The 26,063-nt window shown below is 40.9% G+C and overlaps 1 protein-coding gene across 11 annotated transcripts in view; it reads left to right on the forward strand.

The window, feature by feature from the left end:
* The window catches only part of DTNB (dystrobrevin beta), a 192,809-nt gene that overhangs the window by 33,456 nt on the left and 133,290 nt on the right, over window positions 1–26,063 (forward strand). For 9 of the 11 annotated variants that reach the window (XM_032184144.1, XM_032184147.1, XM_032184148.1 and 6 more), the window contains 3 exons: window positions 759–913; window positions 7,011–7,116; window positions 18,637–18,803. In XM_032184144.1, the coding sequence (XP_032040035.1) occupies window positions 759–913; window positions 7,011–7,116; window positions 18,637–18,803 (428 nt within the window). The remainder of the gene's footprint in view (window positions 1–758; window positions 914–7,010; window positions 7,117–18,636; window positions 18,804–26,063) is intronic. The other 2 variants (XM_032184153.1, XM_032184150.1) reach the window with 2 other exon arrangements.

Genomic DNA, 26,063 nt, shown 5'->3' on the forward strand with positions numbered 1-26,063 from the left:
CTGATCCTCTTTTTGGATTCAGAAATGCATTTAGGCCCACGTAGCTAATCTAAAAAGCATCCTTTTGCTCATTAAAAAACAAATCTTTTTTTGGTGTTAAATAGAAGTTCTTATTTCAGTTCTTCAGTGCGCACAGAAACAAAATGAGATCAGATTTCATCTTCCCCATTCACCCAGCCCATGACTTGTAGGTTTTAGCCTGGGCAGCAGCAGTCATCACACCCCAGTTCGGCCACTCTGCCTGCTCCTGATGCTCTTTTCCAGCGCTGGGCGACTTAAATCCAACACACTGCTGAAGTGCACTAGAGGTACCAGGAGTTTTAACAGCTTTGACTTTGTGATCCTACAACTTTTTTTTTTTTTCTTTTTTTCAATTTTAGGAGGTTTCTGAAAGGATTCTACTTAGTTTTATTTTGAAGGCATAAGCATGAAGACACAGTGTCCTGTAACTACAGTCTTACAAGGCATCCTGGTCTCTGCTTTCTTGCAGTTACAGTTAGTGAACTACGAGAGTCTTTTCTCTGGTTGAGATGGGATGGAGGAAACAGGAAGATTTATATCATCATGGCATGTTCAAACATGTTCATTCGTAAATTTTACCTTGACAGCAAGTAAAATAAGAAATAGTCTTCAGATTTTTTTAACAACAACAAAAAAATAAATAGAAATGTCTTGGGGTATAAATGAGTTGAAATTATTTTTTTCTTTTCTGCAGCAAGCATGTATTTACTCTAGGGTTTTATTATATTTTCTTACAGATATTTTCTCTCAAATATCAGATTCAAATGGACTAATGATATTTACAAAGTTTGATCAGTTTTTGAAAGAAGTTCTAAAACTTCCAACAGCTGTGTTTGAAGGGCCTTCTTTTGGATACACAGAGCATTCCGTACGGACGTGTTTCCCACAACAAGTAAGAGTCAATGAAACAGGATTTTTATATTGCTTGTTGATACAGTGCTTTCCTCTAAAGTCCACTGTCTTCTTTGGATGTAACTTGTATGGGGTTTGGAGGGAGGGGGATTGGAAATACGCAGTATGTAATCTAAGCAATTTTAAGAAAGTCTGAATAATTCAAAATAGTGCATCTACGTATTAGGCAATTAAAGGATTTCACACAGTTTTAGTTTGTTTCCTTTTTGTGACCATTTCTACCCATCAGAAAAACAGCAAGGATAACCTTTCCCTTGAATTTTTTAATCTTATCAGCTTGTTGAGAGTATTAGTTTCAACAAATCAATTGTGAGTTGGTTTAGTCTGCACAAAATAAATACATTTGTACACGTAGCCTGTTTTTTAAACCACTTTAACTGTTGTCCTTATGGGTATAGCTGTTTTTTCCAAAATAGTTCCATTTAATATAATTTTTGGCATACATGTTGCAGTACTGATCTTTTTTCTCTTTATACACTTTTGTCGTAATTTGCTTGTTCCAAGGATTTGTTTCTAATTTGATATATAAAATAATATAATTAAACCTTAAATCTACTGTAAACACAAGCCTAGATAATTTTAGGCCTAAACTTTAATGTTTAGACTCTGGTTATGACTATATTCTTGGAAACATTGCTTGAAGAATTTTTTGTTAAATTTAAGTTAACTAGCAATTAATATATTTGAAGTACAGCACACTAGGAAAGAGCCTTTGATGTAGGAAGTGATGAGGGCTCCAGCTCATCCGTAAGTTACTGAGGGCAGAGCATTTTCATACTGATGGTGTAATTAAGAAATGTTTTTTTTTTTTTTCCTGTTTCAGTACTGGCTGAGGCATTTGTGGGCCATCACTTGTTCCCACCAACCTGCCACCCTTTCTGTCAAGTCAGTGCAAGCCATTTCTGCATGTAGGGATATCAAGCTAATCAAATCAAATTTCGTTTAAGGGACACCACTGTCGAATATCAAGCTGTGGCCTCGCTTTAGAGCTATCAAGGTCAAACAGCAGATTGTAAGCTATACATGCTGTGTCCATTGTCTGCAAAGGGAAGCTAAATGGGAGTTGTTTTTTCCTAATTTGTTCTGAAGGCTACCCTAGGATGAGATGCCTGCTTGCCCTCTGGAGGTTACCATTTCTCTGTCAGCCATAGAGAAGCTGGTTTAGCCAGCCAAGCTGTGAGAGCTGCCTGAGATTTGTCTGATTGATGGCAAGCTCATCGTGTTCAGGTGAGGTGCAGTAACTGCCCACTGGCACATTTATGCTGCTTGCTTGCAGCGTGTCATAGCACACTGATACCCATGAACAAGAAAGGTATTTCTTCAAATTGAGTCACTTTCAGAAATTCTTTTGTTCTAATCTTATTCAGCAAAGCAAAACCTCTACCATAAGGCAAGGTTGGTAAAGAGTGGTGATTTTTTTTGTTAGTTCTGCTATAGAGAGTGCCCCAAAACACCTCTCTCATTTCTTTGAAAGCAGTGAAATGAAGTGGTCCTGGGAAGTGCATGGATAATCTGTCTCAGATTTGAATCCATTTTCTCATGCCTCCCAGGTTTGAAAATAAGCTTCCCAGAGGTGCTTCTCTGATACTGTTCTGTTACAGCATGTCATTTTGCTTGAATTATTTCCAGATGGCATCAATAAAGCCGCTGGGTTTCAGACTTTGGCATTTACATGATGGACATGTAAGCTACATCTGTACTAGTTAACTAAACAGTGCCAGGAGCTGTTCCATGGTCCAAAGATCAACTGGAATGGTCTGACCACATCCACGCTAATCATCTCTTATTCCCTCAAGAAAGGTGGTTACATGGAAACTTTATTGAAAACGCTTTCTAGCTGATATTAACACCACATCGGGATGCTGGAATGATTTGGGAGACTGAGTGTTTAAATCAGGCACGGTTACACTAATACAAAACCATGTATAATTGAGTTTTAGGGCCAGGAACATTCCCTGGTGTTGCTTAAACTACCGAGAGACAAATACTTCCTGACCAGCAATGGTTCCTTCAGGAGATGCTTCTTGGAGGTGCAGAAGGCTAATGATTTACTGCTGCCTGAGTGGTGAGAGGGCAGACAAGCAAAGTGTCAGTGATGGTATACACTGCACAACTCTATTTCATTTCTTGGGTCACAGATGGAATAATTCAGACTTGTTGCCCATGCAAAATGGGGTTTATTGGGATGCTTTTGGCAAGAGCTGCATTCTTTATGATGGTTTCCAGATGTATATAGAGCTTCCAGTCATAATTTACTATTCAAGGTCAAATGGGTGCTTCCACAGATATGAGATCATGTCATACTTTTCTTAAAACTTCTGTTCACCTGGCTACAGTCCATCTATTTGTCATAGAGATGCTGTATCACCATGACATTCCCTGGCTTAGTCAGAATCCGTCTGTATTTATGGCACAGCCTATCCCGCTATTGCAGTTATCTACTTCATGTCTCGTTTACAAAGCAGTTTAATTGCAGCGTTTCTACAGAGCTGTCAAGTTCCCTTCAGAGACCTGGGAGCCCCAAGCTTGGCTTCTGTAGAGGTCAAGTTGCAGGTTATTCTGTTGAAACGCAACAGCACGAAGCAAACAAGGAGGCCAGGTGAGCAGGCACTCATCTGTAGGTACCTTGCTCACATAGTGGCTTTGCTGAAGCATTGACTGACTTGGGCAGGATGGCTGGTGTGGCTGATAGCCAAACTGGCTGCCTAACAGCACCAACAGGGTCAGAAGATCTTATTACTCACTTTAACCAGACTGCAGGATAGATAGATCCTATTTTTATCTATTAAACATAGGTCTTGTGTATAGGGATGGTATAAGCACAGCCTGGTGGAGTTGCAGAAGGAGCACAAGATGCAGGACAGTCGAAGTTACAGGTGGGGTCTAACACACAGCTGCTTGCTTGCACTGGTGGAACTTCACAGGTTGCCCAGAGAAGCTGTGGCTGCCCCATCCCTGGAGGTGTTCAAGGCCAGGTTGGACGAGGCCCTGAGCAACCTGATCTGGTGGGTGGCATCCTGCCCATGGCAGGGGGTTGGAACTGGGGGACTTTGAGGTCCTTTCCAACTCAAACCATTCTGTGATTCTGTGGACTTGATTTCTTCACTGCAGAGTTAAAAAATCACATATCTTTGTGTTGGCTCAGGGGTTCTAAATACAAGAGTAGCATTGGTATAACTTGTCACTGCTCCCACCTGCAAGGAGATTTGAGACAGCAGAGCCATTAAGACAAGTAGGTGTGCTAACAGCAAGATTTAAAAAGAAAGAAAAAAAAGAAAAAAAAAAAAAAGGAGAGAAAAATTATTACAATAGTTTGGAGCATCAGCAGATGATTACAGAAAATAGCAGTGTGGAAATGTGTTCGTTCTGCTGGGAGGCATTTGACCCTCACGACTGCTTTCACATTTGCTAATTTTCAGCTTGTGTTCTTGGAGCTGGGAACCTGTTGGCAGATTATTTGACTGTTTTTGAATCACAAATGGTGTCTGAGTGATGTTTTTGTGTTTGCACTCTGGTTAGGTTCTGAACCCAGCGGGAAATGTTAGACTAGCTCTGAGAAAAGCTGTTATTTAGGCTCCTTCTCTGCATTCCTAATTTTCAGGAGGAGGAGAGTGCTGCTTGCTTTGCTGTCAGCTGTGTCCTTACCAAGAATGCCTGCACCCAGGCAGGGTGATGCAGTGGTGGTAATGCTGCGTGCTTCTTTTCGGTCAGCTGGTTGCAACACATCCCATTACCGGTGTACAAACCCAAAGCCTGTGTCCCTGCTGCCCTCTTGTGAACGACGTGGCAGTGACTGACTCCATATGCAGGCTAACAACCCACGAGGTTTCCTTGTTGCCCCAAGGAGCCCTTTACAGCACAATGAAGCTCTCCTGCTGGCTTTGGGTTCTAACAAAGATAGGCTATGCATATCCTATGTCTACCCAAGGGATCCTGAGTCTTGCCTCCAGAAAATGAGTGTTCCTCGGAGTGACCCACAGCAGGGAGAAGAAGCTGCTCCTCTTCTGGGATGCAAACATTTTTTCATTTTTTATTTTTTTTTTTACTTTAACCAAAAAGTAGCATTCTTTTGAAATTATAGTACTATGCGTGAGCATTCCTATCCTGCCTGGTCTTTCCTCCTCCTCATAACCCTTGTAGCCACAATGAATTCTCTTGTTGACAAGGGGGCAACCGTGGCATTTATGTAGCCTGCAAATGCCACATAGCAGTGTGGTCCCTGCAGGTCGTGTTAAAACAAAGTCCTCTTGGGACAGAAGTGCTAGCACGTGGTGTGAGTGGACAGATGCGTAACGTGTGTCTTGAACTGTGATTTCTGGTAAATAACCTGATTTCTCTGTGATATTTAGTGACGGTACACGTGGGAATGGCTCAAAGCTGTGCCCAGGGAGGTTCAGACTAGATGTTAGGAAAGACATTCTCTGCCATTCTCCTGCCAGTGCAGTAAATCTCAAACGTGTCTTTCAACTTTGATTTAGTTCGGATGTGATGATCCAGAACTTCTGCCTGCATTCTCCATCTCTTGCTGTAAGCAGTGTGTCAAACCCAAAGGGATCACAGCCCGTGTTGGTAGGGCCAGGTGCTGCAGCATTCCTTTTGAGAGCTCTGGCAAAAGGTTGCAGCCAGAAAATGTTTCATATGCTGTCATACATGAAACACGAGAGGTGAAAGCAGAATCAGGAGCCTTGGAGGAGTATTGCAATGTTGTACAGCATCTATGTAAATAAGCAGCCAGGTGAGTGTGTTAGGACTGGAAACGTGCCATCTCACATCAGTCCCAGACCACGTAACATCAGCAGTGGCTCCTCGTTGCGTGAGCAGAACTTCATGATCTGACCCTCACACTGCAGTTAGTTCCAGTTAAACACTGTGGCTCTCCCACCAGAAGGCTTTCAGCACACGTAGAGCACATCCTGATCTTGCTGAGATGTGCATTTATTGAAAGATGTTGGGTTTCTTCACCTCCCAAAGGAGTTAGCTTCAGGGACAGAAGATCTGTGTATTTGCCACTAATCACAAAAATATTGACACTTAAATATAAAACTTATCTTTACCAAAATAAAATATATGTAAATACATATATATTAAATATAACTTTTCTCCTTAAATATAAATTGCCTCTTTACCCCTGTAATTTTTGGCATGAGAGCTGCAAGTGATAGCTGCAGTTAGTTTCAGAGCTCCTGGAAAACCAACCTGGCTTTTCCTCCAGCTCTGCTTTACCCTCCCTGGTACGGATCCTTTTTGAAGTAGCACTGCCATATGCTAAGGTGAGAAGAAAGCGTGATCTGACCAGCTGGTCTGCTGCCTATGAGAAATTCTTAATCCTCTGCCTTCCTGCTTGTGAAAGCCAATGCAGTCTTTCTTTGTATCCATAATATTCTTAGCTGTTTTTTTTTTTTACAAGTTATCTCCATCTGTTTATATTTGCAGCAGAAATTTGCTCTTGCTCACTTGAGTTTAGAAAATACTACTCTTAAAACACGTGATTTTCCTCTCCATATGATTTAATTTTATTTTCAGTTATATTTTTTAAATCTTAGCCCAATTCTCCCCTTGCCTCTTTTTCGTATTTTGTCTTTTTAAAAAAAAATCATTTACTATGTGGATAATGTGTGAATATTAGTTGTAGTTGCTTCTTTTTTTTTTTTTAAGTGTCTGCTTTTTTCAGTGCTGCCTGTATGTTTGAAGTGCCATTTTCTACATTGTTAAATAGCCTCCTCTCACATTTATTGTATCTCTCTTCAAAAGAGGATTCTTTAACTGCACTTCTGGAACTAATCCCGACTGGCTGGTCCTCCGTTTCTTGGAATTCTCTGTTTGTCTGCTTATCTTTTATTTTTGTGTGATTATATTGTGTCTGTACCAATACTTTCTTTGTGGTGTTACCGTTTGCCTAATGTAGATTGAAACTCACTGAGAAAAAAGTTGTGTTTTTATCTTTATAGTGTAGGATAGATTACTGGGATACAGAAGCTGAACAGTAGAGAGATTTTAAGGCTGAAAGAGCTTTTGGTATTGTAATTTTTAATTGAAATTGAATTTTTTCTTAAGTTGTCTTTCTTTTTTCTTTGCAGAAAAAGATCATGCTAAACATGTTTTTAGACACATTGATGGCTGATCCGCCTCCTCAGTGCCTTGTGTGGCTGCCTCTCATGCACAGACTTGCCCATGTTGAAAATGGTAAATAGAACGTTTTGTTCCAAACATCTGGTCAGAGCAGAGGTTCTGTTCAAAGTGTGTAAATATGCTGGCCTTCCGCAGTGAGAAGCACCTAAAGCTTTCATCGTTCCCACTGTAATTGTCCTAGTCCCAGAGCATTTAGGCTCAGACTTTTCTTGGAGTGACAAGAGTTTCACGCTTCCAGGAGGAAGACTGATTATTTATGAAATCAATAGCAATACAGAACAAGATTGGTTATTGGTATTGTTTAAGGTAGGGTTCTAGCATCATAAGTAGTAAAAGATGAAAAAAAGAAATAGAAAAACAATATTCTCTCAATGCTCGCATCTATTCTGAAACTTAAAAAGCAAAACAAAATACCTTCACTTGGGCTACGCTTCAACAGATGCTTTCAAGTGCTAACTTCCAAAGATTTTGGTACCCATTCAAATGTCTGTCTTGAGTAGCATTTGAGGACATGAGTCACTTCAGTTTTTGTTTTTTTTTTGTTTTGTTTTTTACTATGGGAGGTGAATGTTCAGTTCTGCTCAGTTACAGACCTTTTCTTAGCTAAAAAATCATGGTTTTATTGCCTATGGAATGCATTTAAGGAACGGTAAGGTATGGAAAACTGAAATCAACAGTGTGAAAGAGGGGTGGTTTAGGAGGGCTCTGTGGAGCTCATGGAAGCTAAAAAGCTCCCTGCCGAAGTTTGTTCTCCTGTGCAAGCTATCAAATCCTTTTTTTTTTTTTTTTTTTTTTTTTAGTGACCAGAAAGGTAATACACTGCATTTATTGTATGTTTGTACAGAGCATATGGTGTTTGATATGTGAATTCTAGGAAAACACATTTTTTTTCACCCATAAACTAAACGTCTTTTGTTTCCTTCCCCACAGCAAAATCATGTTGTCATCCCTTAACAGCTCTGTCCTACTAGTTGTTACCTCTTCTTTAGCAGTATTCTTTTATAGGCATCTCCAGGTGTGCAGATTTCCTCCTTTTAAGACACAGGTAGATAAACACACTCTTGGTTTTGCCCAGCTGTTAACAAGCACAGCTTTAAAACTTGGGTAGTCTTTCTCTGGCCAAATCTTCAGGATTTATATTCAGTTCTCTGTTTCTTGACATTTATTTCTGTGATGTGGTTCAGTATTGCTCTGATTTTGATACTCTCTCTTTTGGCGTTTGTTTTCTTGTCTTTTCTTGATCCGCTTGCAAAGCATATCTGGTTGTGGTTTTATTCTACATTTGTACAGCACTGAATAAGAACAGAGCTGTGATGCTCCATGGGCTTTTTATTTATTTATTATGTCAGAAGAGAAGTTGAATTTCCCAGTTGCTCTGTATATTTACAGACATTTTCTGACAATTGTGGGCCTAATTTTAAAAAAAAAAAAAAAGGGCGATCTTTAAAAGATTTTGAGGGGAGTAATTTCATGGAAATAGATCTTACGAGAAAACTTTTGGAAGAGTTGAAATGGTTTATTTCGATAAAATTTTAGGTGGTCTGTGGTACTGCATTAACAGAAGGGCAGCAGCCACTGTTTGCTTTTTTTCCTTTATCCTCTTATCCTTACAAACTCGTACTTCAAGTGAAGCACACAGAGTGGAATAAATATGGTAAGGAAACAGGCATTAAACAAGTTGATATGAAAACAGGTCAGGGTAGAATTGCACTGAGCTTAAGAAAGGATAAAATGTTTAAAAACAATAGAATAGTTCACTTGGAAGGGACCTTCAAAGATCATCTAGTCCAACTGCAGTGTCTGGACACAGGTGAAATGGTGGAAAGATCTGGAGATAATCCAGTAGTCCGATCTTTTTTCTTGAAAGTACCTGGAAGGAATAACTGGGAAGAACGGTGTCATCCTTGGAGATTAGTGTCTGTATTCCTCTGTTCTCTGACACCTCCTGGTCCTGTCCTCTGAGAAAGCTCAGAGGGATCTTATCAGCGTGTGTAAAGAACTGGTGAGGAACAGTAACAACAGCTGTGCTCTTCTCAGTGGTATCCAGTGGCAGGACAGGAGGCAATGAGCATGAACTGAAATACAGGAAATTCTGTTTAAACTTAAAAATAAGTAAAAATAAAAAAATTTGACAGAAGTGTGTTAAAATACCGCATCAGGTTGCCCAGGCTGTGGAGACTCCATCCATGGAGACCCATGGACAGTGGCCTGAGAAGCCTGCTCCAGCTGACCCTGCTTTGAGCAGATTTCCACAGGTGCCTTCCGGCCCCAGCTATTTGGTAATTTTGTGATTCTAGGTATGATTACAAAGAAAATCCTGTTAAATACTTCCCTGAAGTCCTTCGTTTAGGTAGTAGCCTTCTCATCTTCCATCTCCGATCCTTAAGTGATGTGTCTCTGATAAAATGGACTCACACTTAAACATCCATCCTTTAAATTCATCTCTTTACTACTGCAGCCTTGAACGTGTTTCCTCAGATGACCTGATCAGTAGTCTTGTTCTAGAATTGTTGATTTCCACTACAAGTTAGTTTTCTCACGATTACACCTTGTCAGTGCTGCTGCTTCCTAGCCCGACGTCTGTCTCCTTCACAGTTTGTAAACATTCTCATTAATTACCGTGGCAATCACTGCCGAGTTCCTTCAGAAGCACCTGAACACCTCAGTTGACAGCCCTAAGAAAATATCCTGCAATTTCCTTCGTGGTCTCTTCAGCTCTGCTATAAGTAAAAGGCAATTAAGCTGTGAGGTGAGCTTGTTTTACTGGAGAAATAACATCTACAGGTAAGGGGAAAAAAACTTCTCTCTCAATGCATCAGACAAATTCCTTTGACTGCTTTGAAACTGTTCTAAATAAATAGGCCAGCGCATTATTTTGGAGAGCCATCATCTCAATTTGCATGCTAATGCATCATAATAACAGCATGCTTTTGTGCAGGCCTTCTAATCCGTTTAGTTTTGCTCTTGTAGAAAAAGAATCCTTTGTAAATGCGAGTGGAAGAAGTCTTCAGGCTATGTTCTTTTTCCTCTTCCATTCCTAAAGAGGAAAATACTGAAAAGAATATTCAGCTTTTAAATTTGCCGTTTGTGGTATCTTAAGCGTATATTAACATTTGTAGAAATACTTTGCTATCTCATAGGCTCTCCAGGGTGAGGATTGGATCTTACCTGAAGTACAGCAGTTCAGAAAAACAAATGTACGTGTGCGCGCGGAGAACACAGTTCCTGTTTAGGACTTCCAAATTTGAGAATGTTCCATAACTTTTTTCATTTTTTATTTTTTTACTTCATCAGGTTGTTATTCAGTCAGGTATTATAACTCAAGTTCTGGCTGCCTTCTCTGACAGATAAAAGTTTGGCCTTCCCAGAAGCTCAAAATAATTTCTGAATGGGATTGAGAATTGCTGCCCTTCCTTGTGCTTGACACAGTTTGTGTTTAGCAGTCGCTAAGCAGCCTTACCTTGGGTAGATCGTTTAGTCCTACATTTTGCACAAGGAAAGATAGAGTCTAGCAGTGGAATCAATTTTTAGCTTCCTTTTAGGAAGAGAAACAAACAAAAAAAAAAGCTAGAAAATCCATAAATATTGCAGTGATTGTGCCATTTTTTTCCCTTTTTTTCACATCTTCTGAAGGGAGCAAGGTGATTTCCTAGGAAAATATGCCAGATATGGTCATATTTTGACAGCGATGTTGAAGTATACGAATCATCCCGAAACTTCCCTGTAACGGTATTATTTTCCTTGAGGAGGGTGAGCGCAGGGTGACCGAGGTCCCACTTGGTTCTTGCAGAGCTCTGCCACCTCCTGGTGTTGTGTCTGATGTGTGGCTCCTCTCCCTTTCTTTCCCTCCACACTTCCAGATGGGAGGCCAGTGTCCCTGTGTGCTGCCTTTCCATTCCTCTGCCTTTGGTCAAGCACAGCAGAAGCTTCCATGGTTCTGTGACTCCTTTCCTGCAGCAGAACTGCCTCAATCTTTTGCACCTTTCATTTTTGTTTTCTTTCTATGCTTCCCCAGCCTGCTGTGAATTTAAGAAAAGTAATATAAGTTTACAGATGTCCCACTCAACCCCTCAGAAACATCCTAGCAGTAGTAAAGGAATTCCAATGAGGATTTCATGCTTCCATTTTAGTCTCATTTGCTGCTCTGTTGTCTTGTCACCCGCAGAGAACCTCCCCTCCCTTATTTCCTTATTGTAATTACGTGACAATGTTTTTCTGATTACTTGGGAGCCCAAATGTTTTCAGTTTGTTCTTCAGAGGATCTGGACGTTTTTGCAGAGGCCTGCATTGCCACGGGTTTGTCAGCAGGTGAGCAAGAGGCTTAGGAAGGGAAACACAGCACTGCTATCTCCTGCAGCAGTGACAGGTGATTTCCTGCACTGCCCGAGCTGTAAGCTGTCATTGAGGAACTATGCTGACTGTGAACCCTGTTCCTTAAAGACCCGTTGTGAACTATTTCAGTTCTCCAGATGGCTGCTTTAAAGAAAGGAAAAGGAAGCTGCAAGCTGCCATCGGCTTCGTTATAATTAAGACCAATCCTCCTTGGAGAGGCGCAGCGTTGCTGCACGTACTAGTGAGGAACGTGGGGAGCACGCTTCCAGAAGGAGCTCCTGCAAGGATGCTTCAATCCATGCTGCCCTGATGAGTTAACTCATGCCTGTGGTAGCTCGGTAGTGTAAGTCAGTCGTTCTGTGTAGCATTTCTGCAGAGCAGAGGAAGGTGCTCAGCAGCCTTTGTACAGCTTCGCCTGGCCCGTGTGCTCCTCCTGCCGCGTGTGCCCGTGCCCTGGTCAGGGCTCACATCTCACTGCACGCCTGGATTGTGTCCCGCTGGGAGCAGGCTGGGATTTGAAAGCCCATCATTTCTTTCCTGGATAAAAATTCCGTAATGCTTTTCAGTCTCTTGTCTTTTGCTGGTCCCTAGTCTTTCCCGTGGGATGTAGATTGCTTCAAAATGTTCTCTGACCTAGGCTGCTGCATGGCACGTGCTAAACTGCTGCTGTTCATCGTGAGCTGCTGAGCCCAGGCAAGGAGCCTCTTCGATCTGCAGGGTCTGTAGGTCCCAGGATGAAAAGCGGGGCTCTGCAGCAGTGAGTGGAGCAGGATGTGTTTAGGCCCAGAGATTAGGTTTTATTTAAAGACTTGGCAAAGCTTGAGATTTTTTTTATGATTCCTCTTATAACTCACATTCAGACTAGAATTTCCCAGCTAATTTTGCTAGTTTTATAAGGCTTAGGAGGGGAGGAGAACAAACAAACCAAAAAAAAACCCCACACAACCAAACAGCCTCCCCGTCCTCCCAAAACCTTACAGTGCCTTGTCCTCTCTTTACACGCTTTTCCCCCTCTTGCATCCATTCCATGGAGGATATGTTTGTGCATACGTGGTTACTTGTCAGAAAGTGTCTTGGCAGGTGCTTTGCATTTGATCTTGATGTTGTTTATGCACCTACTGTATCGTGGGAATTTGTCATTGCACAGGAAAATTGAGCCACAGCAGCAGAGTGCAGGGCCAAGGAGTTTGGGTGTATTCACAATCCTTGATTTAGACCAAGGAGGTCAGGTTCCTTGTTCAATCAAGAGCAAGGTAAGGATTCCTGCTCTAAACTGCCCCCTGAGCAGGCCTCTCTCCATTGAGGTAGACCAGGATGTTAATCTGCTGGAAGACTTCTCTTCCCACTCATCTTAATCATTTCCATGGAAAAATATAAAACTCAGAGTTGGAACTTGGAGCTTGGCTTCTACATTACATATTAGACACGATTTTCGTGCTGATACTACATACAGCTTTATCAGGAGTGCAGAGTTTGGAGTCATGGGCCTTTTGGGGTATATATGGCTCAATTCAGTAGGTGCATTTTTATCACGTGGCTAACAGTGTCGTTGGTAAGTGCTTTACATGGGAGCAATAGCTATTAGAAGTTTGGATGCACACATCAATATTCCTGGCCTGTGTCCACTAGGACAAGGCAAAATCTTGTAGCAGTATGTCTTGTTTACAGATGTAGCTATTAGTACCACATGAAAAAGAGTAGTATAAAGACAGATGTTTAAATAAAAGTTCGTATTTATAGTCATGGCAAGTTCTTCAAAGCATTTCTCCTTCAACATTAATTCTGTTTTAGCCAGAGTTTTTGAACAACGCGTTTTTCCAGGTCTTCTCTGAAACATTTTAATATAAAAATATTGAATTATTTCATCTGCATCCTGCTTTAGCTTTCTACTTTTATTATCTCCTCTTTGATTTTTTTCTCGTATTTTACAATTGTCGTATTTTCATTTTCCTTTAACTGCTGGTCTTTGGAAATTACTCCTACGCAGTTTAATAAAGGCTCTGTTCTTTTCTCCTCCTTATTTCTATCTACATTTTGTTCCTGATACCCTTCTTGCTGTGGAAATACCCTCATGTACACAGACAACTTTGCTGTGCTTCCCAGTTCCAGACCAGTCTTCAGTCCTGCATCTATCGGACTTGTTTCATGTGTCTTTAAAATTATGGTGATTTGAAATAACATATCCAAAATATGGATCCCCTTTTTCTCTCTGAAACTTCTTTGTTATTTCATTTTAGTAATCTAACAAGTACATGACTATTGTATTTTGGAAGCCCTTATTGTATGTCTCTATGAGAAAGGCACTGTTCAGAAAGAGCAAAGACTGGTTTTGGGGTAAGCAATGAAAACAGAAGAAGAAAGATGAATACACAGAGGTGGGAGTGAATACACAGAGATTTCTAGACAAGGATTTGGGGTTTGTAGCTCAAAGATTGGTGGTGGAGTAGCAGCTCCCATTTTGGGTGGGAAGTAGTAAGAGGGATTTTGCCTGGAGTGGCCTTTGTGGAAATGAGAGAGGCAGGGGGAGGACATCACAGCGAGTGCATGCAGCAAGCTTAGTGATGAAAGGAACCTGGAGTTAGAGAAGGAAATAGGGACAAATTTTTGTGTCCTTAGAATCTGGAAACCTAAATATTGCATGTATTTTGATGTTGGAGTGTCAGGGGAACAGACCACAGAAAGAGAAGGAAGGAAAAAAGGAAAAAAAAAAAGGCACGTCTCCAAAGAGTGTCGGGTAACTCACAAGATAGCACAAGAAGAATCTCAAATAAATTAGAGATCTGTAGAAGAGAGCAAATGAGAAATATCTGAGATACAGGAGGGAAGAAGAGGAGGAGAAGACAGGTCACATCGGGTTCTTCCATATTAAATTTGGAAGAATTTAATATGTCCTGATCAGAGAAGAACTGGGAATGAAAAGAGATTTGAATACCGACTTGAGGATTGATGATTGCAGGACTGAATATTGATGGCAAAAATAGGCTGCAGCTGAGAGTTAGAGATTGCTTACAGGAGAAGAATTTTGGAGGCTGGCAGAGTTGGAAGGAGAAGAGGACCCAGCTGTGGTGGGTGAGTTTGGTGCCGAGCTTTCTTTCGGGGCAGTGGAGGAGCCTGAGCAGAGCTGGTGCTACTGGGGTGGGTCAGGGGGCACGGGAGGTCCCAGGACGTGTCCTACAGGCAGAGGCCAGCCACCGACCGTACCAGCTAAGAAAAATGAGGGAAACCAAAAACTTGCAGAACACAGACATGATCGGGCATCAGGAAAGGGAGGAAAAGCCACAGAGAAGAACTGGGTCTCATGGTCCTGCCTCAAGCTCCTGGCCTCCCCCGTCCTTCCTGCCCTTTCCATGGGGAACTGGTCTGCTGGAGGAGGGGGGAAGGAGCAGGTTGTCTCTGTCAAGAAAGACCCGGTAGGAAGTTTGAATCTGGAGTACTGGCAACCAGGAAAGGGAATGACTGAAGTCTTGGAAGCAGCAAAGAGTGGAAAGAAGCTTACAACTCCCACTCCCATATGTGGCAGGGAGCTTGGAGTAGAGGCACACCTTCATAAGAGAAGGTGTCAACAGCAAAAATGTTCACTGAGACAGAGAAAAGAAAGCACAAGCAGTTATGATGAAAACAAGCATTTCAGAGGCAGGAAGGAGAGAGGAAAAATGGGTTTGGACGTGAGGTCTTGCAGTCGACCTCAGTGCAGGTGGATTTATGTGGATGGAAGCATGGGAAGCGATCTGAACAGGAGAGAAGGGGAATAATGTTTGCAACATCATGTTTTATTGGCGTTCAGAAATGAACAAAAGATAGGAAAGGAGAGCAGCATCCACATCTGGTCATGCCATGCCATCTGGCAGTAGCCTAGGAAGGGAGGGCAGCAGGAGGACAGCTGGGAAGAAGCATCCAGTTCCACCTCATTTATTTAGTTCCTGTCCATGGCTACAGCATGGCACTTTCAGGAGGAAAAAAAATAAACACAGAAAGTGCACTTCTTTACTTTCTATCCCTGTGGCCAGGCACCTTGTCCATGATCCAATAATCTGATGTTCCAATTTTCTCTTTACTCATGGTTTTTGGGGGCTTGCTTCTCACAGTACACATAATTGCTGTCATTGCTGTTACTTTGCCTCGTGTTTACTTCACCAGATTGCTGTTACTGCTTTCCTTAGGCACACTGGTTTCAGGTTTTTGATTCTTTGGTTCGGGACTCCGTAGTACTTCTGTCCCTTCTTCATCAATAGCAAGTTCTTCTACATGCGTGGTGTCAGAGAAGGTAAGGCAAGCCTTTTTGAATAGGAAGATGAGATGAAGTGGCACAGAGAGGTGGCAGAACTTGCTGCAGTCAGCTTGTGGCATCGTATCAGCCTTCGTTCAGGCAGCTCTCGCCTCGCAAGAGGCAGAAGCCCTGCCACAGGCAGAGGGGTTTGGGGCACAGGCACAGAGTGAGTACAGAAACAGCTTTGGGAACCAGTAACATTATCCATCTCCCTTTCCAAAGTATGCAAACATTCTAGAAAGATTTACCTTTTTGCTTCTTAAAATCTTCAAAGTTTCACCACCTGTGTGGACCAGAAGCTAGTTTGAGATCAGTGTTGAAGAGTCTTAGGGTGAGAAAGTTTTTCCTGATATTCTCGCATGATTTTTTTCTGATTGCAGTTTAAACCCTTAACTACCTGGGTTTTGGCCACTGGCTCTGGAGAATGTATTGCTATTTTGTAAGTACCTCTTGCATGCTTGTACCTCACAGCCTGCTCCTAGCTGAGCTGTCTCCTAGATCTTGTTCAGGCCATTTTATTGCCTTCTCTTGTACATCTAGTTAACCCACATCTTCATTGAAATGTGATGGCCCAAATTGAGCACTTCTGACAATCATTCAGTATGTTTATGAAAATTGACCAGTACTTGACCTGGAATAAAGCCCTTTAGAATCCTGCTCATTAGATCTTACCATTTTGGCAATTAACTGCTCTCTGGTCTTTTCCAGTGAAATTCACATCCCAGTTAAAGTCCTTTCATCTATTTCCTTCTGTTATGCAAATAGGGAGACCAATGTTGTAAGTAAATTATTCAAACAAAATAAGAAATTGATGACGTTTGGTGCTTGTTTCCTATTTTCAAGGTCAATTACTCTGTCATAGAAGGACACTAAGTTGATGTGGCAAGTGTTGTTCATGGCTCATTTCTCTGTTGTTCTTCAGGTGCTTCCGGTAATTTGCTGTAGTGTTTGTTCCAGTATGTATTCTACAAGTTAAGATAACATGAGAGGTCAGCAGTTACATATGTATAATTTCAGTTCCTTTTAAGGATGATAATTGCAATTCTTGTTATGTCCATTTAAAATCCCTTTGTTAGATTTTTCCTCATTCTTTTTTTTCCTGGTTTTGTCTCTGAATATTTGTATTATTCTTTTAACCCTCGTTAATAATTTGTCCCTGTTACCACTTCTGTAGGCTTCCTTTTGAATGTTAGGTTATTGAGGAGATCATATTTTAGTGAAGTTGTTCTTTTATTACAGTCTACTCTTTCCTGTGTCCAAAGATAATTTATGCTTGTTTCTTTAGCATAATTTCTTTCAGGAACTGACAAGTCTAACTCACTTTTCCCATTGAATTTCTTCATCTTGTAGTGTGCCTACTAATTCTCATATGAATTTACTGAAACCTATTGCGCTGAAGTCATGGTCTCTCTTCTCCACTTGCTAAAATTCAGGAAATTGCTCTGTTTCTACTGTTTGAAATAAATCTACAGCTCTACCTTTGGATTAAAAACATGGTCATCAATTCTTCTACCTGAACTTCCATTCCCAAGGGACATTTGTATCATTGAAATCGGCTATCATGATCCCATCGTTTTCTTTTCACAGTGTTTCTGTGTGCTACAATAAAGCATCATCCACCTGATCGTGTTGGCTTGTGCCATTGCTGACCAAGTTAATGCTGAAGTTGTCTTTCCTTTAATTGTTACCCAAGGGTTTTCAGCAATTAGGGCACACACATCCACTCTTGATGCCCAGACTTTCCTGATGTAGCAGAAGCAGTCCCTGCTCATGGCAGGGGACTGGAAGCAAACGATTTTTAAAGCTCCCTCCCAACGCAAACCATTCTCTGATTCTGTGGTTTCTGCAGGAGCTGTACCTCTGTCCATTAACTTGATTGCCCTGTGCAGTATCGCACCAAGTCTCAGCTGGATCAGCTAGTCGTAGCTGTTATCGTAGATCAAACTTTCAGGCTCTTCTCAGTTATCCCTCTTACATCTTGAAGTAGTTTTCAAGAGACTCATCCAAGAATTTCAGCTGACTGGCTAGCAGCCTGCTCTTTTTTTCTGTCATCATCTCCATAGCAGTTATTTCTACCCACCTGTAACTACTTAGGCTCTTGCCCCATGGCGATGCTGAACTACTTGCTTCTGTGATTCACCTTCATTCTGCCATTCTGTTTTCTGTGCCTCAGCTTTGAAGTTGTGCTTGACATATTAAGTTATCTCCCTTACGTCATTCTTATATTCCTCTTTTGTTTATTCTGACTTAAGACTTCTCTAGTAAATGGAGGAAGCCTGTGATCATTTGTTTGTGGATTAAAAAAAAGGGGGCAGGGAGGAAAAAGCCATCTCTTCTCTTTTTTTGTTCAGTCTGATAGTGTTGGTGACTCTGTATTTCATACCTAATTTAACTTTTGTGTTCTTGAGGTGTTACGATTTAGAGGTTTGTTGGAGATTTTCTTCAGCTTAGGCTATGGTGGTACAGGAGGTGGAGCTCACAGCCAGAGAAGAGCAAGGGAATTTCCTCAGTGAGAGGGGATTCAGAGCAGAAGCTTGTGGTGGCCTGAATTTGCCTTTTGTGTGGGAAATGCTCTCAGCTGACTCGAGGGCAAAGTGATCCCTTAGACAGAAATAAACCTTTGTGAATATGACTTTTTTGCTTTCCCTTTCTACTCATGTTCTTTTATGTTGTTGAACTTGCATGGAATTTTCCAGGTCTAAGCATATCCAAAGAGGGAGAAAGCTGTAGAATAAATACTGAATGTACCAGATGGTACTGATATATTATCATTAACTTAGATTTATGGTTAATTGTGCCAAAATAATCTCCTCTAGTCTCAGAATCCATGACCTGATTAGCATAAGAAATTGGTTTAGTGATTAAAAACCTTGGTGTTGTGTTGGTTCTTTTTTTCTGAGTTCCAGTGAAATCTGATGGTTGAAATTTTCTTAAGGTTTACTTCTTTTTCTTCTTCCTTCCTCATCTCCACCAAGTCTTCCATCCCGTGGAATGTTCGTATTGCCGGTGTGAGAGCATGATGGGTTTCCGGTACCGATGCCAGCAGTGCCACAACTACCAGCTCTGTCAAAACTGTTTTTGGCGTGGCCATGCCAATGGTCCTCACAGCAACCAGCATCAGATGAAGGAGCATTCCTCTTGGGTAATTCACGTTTATTTGTCATGCTGACATAACCACTGCTGTACTAATATATTCTGGAAGTTAAAGTTGTTCTTATAATAGAACTGCACAACTGGACTTTTTTCAAATAGTTTCAAGGTTTTCAAATAGTCAAAGGGTATAAGTAAGTAAACTGCATTATTTCTGTTATAAATAATGTTACTCATTTATAGATGGTGGTCATTGTATTCAGTGGTGTTTAAAGCATACAAGTCCTTTTCAAGGTCCTAACACATTGTTTTCTTCCTCTCTTCATCACAGTCCTACTTTCATTAAATTTTCCTCTCTTCTAGCTTAATGATACATAAAGGTTGCAATACCTTTCCTCCTCAGAAAGGCTAAATAATTAGCACAAATCTTGTGCTGAGGAAGGACCTTTACCCAAGTGTCATCTTTAAACACAGTATTTCTTTAAAAGAGATGTCTATTGTTGTCATTGTCCTGATAATTGTAAATATATGCATTAAAAACTCTTAACTAAAAAATCTTAAGAAAATAATATAAGAAATAACATTTAGATAGAGGACTATTTGTTAATCACATCTGAAGAAATAAATTACAATTCTAGATTAAAAATATATATATATATTTTGTTGCAAAGGTCCAGAGTTTTTTTACTTATTCAAAAAGAAGTTCAAATGATGGTTGGATTTTAATTAGTAATTATCTCCATGAGCAAGAATCATTATAACATGACTGTTTAATTTAGAAAAGGGGGCTAAGTACTTGTTAGTAGTTGGAAGGAGAAGACAGGAAAATTCATACTTAAATATTGTCCTTTTTAAAAATGGCATAGGTTCCAGAACTTTACATCTTCTGGAACATCTTATCTGAACTGCTAGTTGAACTGCTAGTAGACTGTCATTGCCTGAAGAATATAAATCCAGTCTTTTGTTTTTTTTAATACATACCTATATATGCGTTTGCTCAACAACAGTATTTCGAGTGACCTGCTGACCAGATCAGAAGGAATTACCTGGTTTGCTGATACAATAATACATATAAGTACGTACATACATATTTACATATTTTTTGTAGGTTCTCAGTCCAGCAAGATCTAGTTCAGACTTCTGTGGTACATTTTCAGAGCTTTGGAGCCCTGAAACCAAGAATAAGCGTTAATAACAAGTATTTTCATGAGGTCCTTTTTCCTGAAACTCTAAAATGACTTTAATTTTTGGATATGCTAAATATCAAATAGCATATAAACAGAAATTCCAGTAGAAACCATTTGTTTAATGAAAATGTTTTGCTGAATGAACACACTGCTAGTTGGGGCCTGTTTTGGGAGAAGAAATACTCCCAACACTTTCCAAAACACTGATCACTTAAAGTTATGTATGTGCAGCAGATCTGGCAATCAAGTTGCTCGGTTGGCCATTGTTCATTCTGTTTGCATCTTGTTTAGGCTGCTAAATATAAGTAGTCATCTGACATCCCTAAATTCCAGGTAAATGTTGAAATGGCCAAGTTACAGCAGGGTGTAAGGTTTGGTGGCTGTAGTTTCAACGACAGTTGAAGTAAAGCAGTCTTCTTCCTATAAATAATGGTGTATTTCTTAGTTATAAACACCCTTCACTGAGTGGTTTTGGAAGAGCTATCAATAAAGCAAGCAAAGGTTCAGATGTTTCTATAGTGATAACATCTGACTTCCGTTGGGAAGGCATTACAGTGGGCACTAATCGAATGTAGAACAAAAGACAGGCCCTTTTATCTGCCAAGCTACAGGCGAGCAATACTGTAAGTAGCTGTTAATAAGATTTTGTTCTCAGAATTGCTCTCTTACATTTCTGATTCATTTAATTTCCCACTTAGACTATCTTAAAGTCATAAAACATCTCAAGCACGTTTTTATTTATTCCCCTAGACACGAGCCGAGCAGGGACATGGTGCTGGACTTGCAGGGTCAGGGGGGGCTTGGGTTGCCCAGCCTGTGCTGGGGGGCAGAGGAGGAGAGAGCAAAAACCCCAAAGCATACCTTTGGAATCTTTGTCTTCAAGCAAGAGATCTTGCTAACCATGTTTCAAATTCAGTGTTTATTGCCTGAAATAAATTCCTGAGCCCTTTGTAACAGTCATTTACTAGACCCTTGTGGTAGAGGTGGACATGATTTATAAAGAAAGGGCACATAGGTAATGAGAACACGGTAGAAAGACAACTTTTGGTGGTGTATTTTATACTTTCCAGCTTTTTGATTTTATGACGGAAGTGTTATTTTTTAATGGGTGTAGGATTTAGCAGGCAGGTGGACAAAGACAGGATCTGCAGCCCGTAGTGGAATGAAAACAATCTGGCAATGCACAGGAGAGATGCAGTGGGTTTAAACATTTAAAATGTGCAGTTGCATCTACTGGTAACTTTGCTATCTTTGGAACATTTAACACGTTTTTTCAGTGTTATCATCAATAACAGTTTTCCCAGCAGAAAGTGGCCAGTCCATTTGCATTTGATGTGCGTGCCTCAAACCTGCTTGTCTCGTTCGAGGTGACCCAGAGGACACAGGCCAGTTGTGGCTAAGCCTGAGTAAGAACACCGATGCTCAGCACTTGCTGTGCTTTCACAGGAGGTCCCTTCCCAGCATTTCTGCAACCTCCCAGGGCATGGAGCTGAATCCCCGGCAGCAGCAAGCTGCTGCAGAGCTGTGCCCGAGCCTGCGCAGAGCAGCAATGTGCTGACACTGCCTTCTGCATCCCAGGGAGCAGGTAGCTGACTTCTAGTGCTGAGAATAACTCGTACTTACAGGCTTGTGCATACTTATGCAGGCATTGCTGCGTATGTTAGGTTTTGTTCATACATTTTTTTTTTATTTATAACTCAGTTGGACGGGAAGATGACTGCTTATTAAATAAAAATGTAGGATCTGGGACAGTCCTCAACTGATGTACCAGATACAAATAGCCAAACCTTGGGTGTTTGGTGTGCATTTGGTTCTAACTGAGGGTGAGTGCCAGGGGCAGAGTGGTTCAGTGGGTAAGAGGAAAAGCATTTTAACTTTTTAAATTTTTTAAAGAGTGTACAGCACAGAGCAGAGTTTCCTTCAACCTTGTATGTTACAAAAGAGAGCAAGCATTCCAGCCTCTGAGGAAGTTGTAGGGTTTTTTTGTTTGTTTTGTTTTAAAACTTTTTTTTTGAGCTTTCTCTGGAAGCTGGAGAATCCAGGTATGCTTGCTGGTAGGTAAATGCTATTTTGGTCATGCAAACTGTATTTAATGACTGATAATTATAAATTTAGCACCGCTGAGGAATGCAGTTTTGGACTTACCACTGTAGTAAGTGCAGAAAACATGCATACCAGCTAGTGCTGTGCCTGGAGAAAGAAGACTTCTGTAATATTCGCCTGATCTATCCAGCTCTTGCTTTCTTCTTGAGTTGCGAATTTATTAACATCTATTACCTAGAAAGTTGTGGTAGAAGCAGTGTTACAGGAACAATTCTGGAACTGGTAACTGATTTGTACATAGTTCAGTAGTCCACCCCTGACAGCGAATTCTGTAGGTGTTCAAAGGACAGGAAACCCCAAAATGTAAATCTTAACCATTTCAAAAAGGGGATCCACTGGGATGTCATTTAACCAGACACTGAATTATAACTGTTTAAAAGCTTCGTAGATTCCTTAAATATTTATGGTAACTGTTGGCAATTATTATTATTTTTTTAAACAAATTTAATTATTCTGTGCATGATGAAGCAGAAAAAAATGTTTAAAATATTTACTGGTAGACTTGGGGAACAAGGTAAGTATCCTCCGCTGATAAGTCTACAGATGTAAAAGGTTGAGGGTTTACTAAGGAAGGAATTTTGAAAAAAAAAAATAAATTTTAAGAAGATTTATTGTGCGGGAAAGCAGGAATTCTGCATGAGGAAGTGTCGCAGTTACTCTTTGCAGATGTACTGAAAGCAGCAAAGCACTTCTGGCAGATTGGTGGGATCAAACCAATAGCTTCTCTCATAAACCTTGTGGAATAATGCAGAGAAGGAGCATGTCTTGGATGCCTCAGCAATTAGGTGATCAGTGAGAAGGGAAGGAAAGTTGCTGTATGACTTAACAGCTTGGAAGAAAACCAAAACCATGAATACAGGGGGCCAGGAAGGTTGCTGAGGTGACTCATCCACTGAGATGTTCCATCCAGATGAAGAGCACTTATTTCATTGACGTGCCTGCCTTTTTTTGGATCATCAGCTGCACTTAGCATCAGACAGACAATGCCCACAGCAGTGCAAATCCTGGTGAGTCATGCGCCGTGCCCATTTAGAAAGCAAAACAAAACGGATTGCGGTGCTGGCAGCTCCCAGGAGAGGTGTGGATGGAGCTGAGCGTGGAGCAGGACGTTGGCTGCTGACTGCGGATACTTCTCTACTAGAAGGAAATGTTAAGTGGTTGAAAGCATTAGAAACTAAAGGCACCAGACTGTTTTTCCATCTAACTCTGAAGATAAATTAAGATGGTAAATTGGATTCTAGAACGTGTGAAACCCAGATATTACTGGTGATTTTGTAGTAGCATGTCCAGATTCCCGGCTTACTGCGATCCTGACATGTTGGGAAGTTACAAATAATTCATAAAACATAGTTTGCCCTCAGCTATTTACAAACAGAGATCAAAGCCAAGAAGAAACAAGGTAAACAGCTGGGGAAGAAGTTGGTAAACATAAATAAATAAATAAATAAATAAATGGTGGTCGTAGCGATGGGCAAGTGGGTGGTGTAATTTGGGGAAGTTTTCAGTGGTGGTGTTAGTGGTGGCTGAGGGTTCTGTTACTGCAGGGCTGTTGGAAGGGTAGGGCATCCCCCCTGCAGGGTGCAAGATGCCTGTGGGAGACATCAGACGAGACATCAGACAGAAGGTTAGGACCGGTGACAGCGATGCGGGAGGTAATTTTTATTAGATATTTCTGAAGTAGAAGTCAGCTAGTTGAGGCGTGTGTGTGTGATTTTTCAGGGCAGCCAAGTACCCGTGAGAGGCATACTTGCCCAGGCAACAGTGTGCTCATTCAGCTCATTCAGCCTGCCGTGCTCTTTTCACTCTCAGCTGCACTGAGAAGCATTATCCAGAAGTTGGGATCAATAGAAATTATCTTCCCTCTGTAATTTTCAGAAAGTGAAGCTGCGGCAGTGGCTCGATATGACTGCATTCTAGACAGCATTGTGTTTGTTTGACAATATAAATGGTGGGCTAGCACAGTAGGGTATGGTGTTTGTTACCACAATGGAAAAACGCTTTTAAAATAGCCTGAAATACTGCGAAGAAGAGGTCACAGAAAAGGCACTGTGATAATGGATGGTCTGTGCAGAAACCAAAAGATAAACACAGTAACGAGTGAAGTAGGAAATAGATGAGAAGTGGGGAACAAATTTGGACATAAATGTACGTGGAAAATTTGAACATGAAGAATGTTGACATTTAGGAAAAAACAGAATTTTACTTTTGGTATCATCACATTTATTTGATAACAAAATTAATAGTGCATAATTTGAATTTTTGCTGTGGGTTTAGTAGGAAATAATAGAAAGATCGGATTGTGATTTTTTTTTTGTTGGCTTTCAAAATAATTAAAGGCTGATGATCATCTGTACCTTCCATGGTGAGAGCACCGTGCACTTCAACTGTATTTGCAATCTGTTGATTGCTATCTACCAGGTTTCCTCAACACATGAAACCCTATTAGCAAGTCTTTTTTAGCACTGTCTACTTAGTGAATTAGCAAGCTGAAGTGCTTCTGAACGCAGCTTTACAGAGCTCCCTCCAGGAGACTTTCACCTGGAGCAGTTAATTATCTCGGCATCCTTCTTACTGAAGCCCTTCCTGATGAGAGGCGATAAGAATTTGGGTGCACATCGGGAGATTTGTGCGGCACTGCCTGGACAGGGAGAGCCTGCCTGCAAGAGGCAGCGAGATGGATCGGGACAATTGAATTACCCCTGTCCTCTGGTGTCTGAAGGTTGTGGGGTGGCTTGGTGGCTTGCACTCTGTGGCCTTCAGCGTGCATCCTGCTGCTTCTCAGGTCAGGTCTGTGGGCTGGTGAATAAAAATTCCAGAATCTGAAAAGAATTAGGCTGCAAAAGATGGAATAATTGGGTTAATTTCTGAATTAACCTCTTAGTATGAGAAGCAGGCTGGAGTATGTGTTGTGAAGTAGTGTGAGCAGAGAGATGCACTGAAAGCCCACTGCAGCTACCAATCGAGTCTTCACTGACACGTACTCCAAGGAACAATGTTATCATGAGTGATTTTTTTTTTTCCCAAGAAAGCATCCATCATGAATTCCAAGAGGCAGCTTGAAGTTGGAGTTCTCGGTTAGCATTGCCTGTGAATTGTAAGATAATTGATGGAGGTAATAAACCTTCAATAAACAACCAGGTATCCTAATGTATTAGGATATAGTATAATATATAATATCCTAATCTCAGAGGCATCCAGCTCTTGTCTTCTAATTTGAAAGGAGTTTTTTATCCTTTTTCATTGTTTTTTGATTGATATTACTATTTTACTTAAAAAACATCCCAATAAACTATGAAGTGTAAATCCACAACTTCCTCATGCATAGGTTCTCTGCTCAAACAAGCCTTTATTGCCTGTTTTGTATTGCTAAAGCCAGGAGGCCCAGAGTTGAAGAGGCTCACTGGTTGGTAATTACTGATCGTTTAATTCATTGTTAGGGATTGTTAGTTACTCTCTTATGATAACTCCAAGATAAGGTGTTACTCTTGTTCTGGGTAGCCTTACCTCCTATTTAAATGAATGTTAAATTGAATTGTAATTTACATGTGCATTCAGAACTGGTTCAAATTCCACTTTGGAACATCTTACGGGAACAGCAGGCAGTGACAGGGAGGAGCAGTCAGCCACCCTGTTGCGTGTACGTGGGCTGTTACTGAGCCTGGTCTGAAGCACGGTACTGCCAGGTTACTTCTGAGCTCTGATAAAAGCATTTCCTGCTTCCTCACCACATCGTGGTGAGCTTGGTGGAAGTAATAACATTCTAAGACTTAATTTTTTAAGTCAACATTGGACTTACCATTTTAAATGCATGACCCAAGCCATTTTTCTGTGTGTTTGGCAACACTTGCTGCCAGTCTGTGTCTTCCTCAGCTGGTCCCAGAGTAGTTGGTCCTCTTGTGACGTGAGATAACACATCAAGTGAACTGCAAAAGAAAATAAACTGGTTGTTCATCTCTCTGCGTTTCACCTTGGCTTTGCCTATAATGAACAAAAAATTGGAAGTTGTCTTTCAAAAACAATTA

This window comes from Aythya fuligula, chromosome 3, assembly GCF_009819795.1.
Source record: "Aythya fuligula isolate bAytFul2 chromosome 3, bAytFul2.pri, whole genome shotgun sequence".
Taxonomy (NCBI): Eukaryota; Metazoa; Chordata; class Aves; order Anseriformes; family Anatidae; genus Aythya; species Aythya fuligula.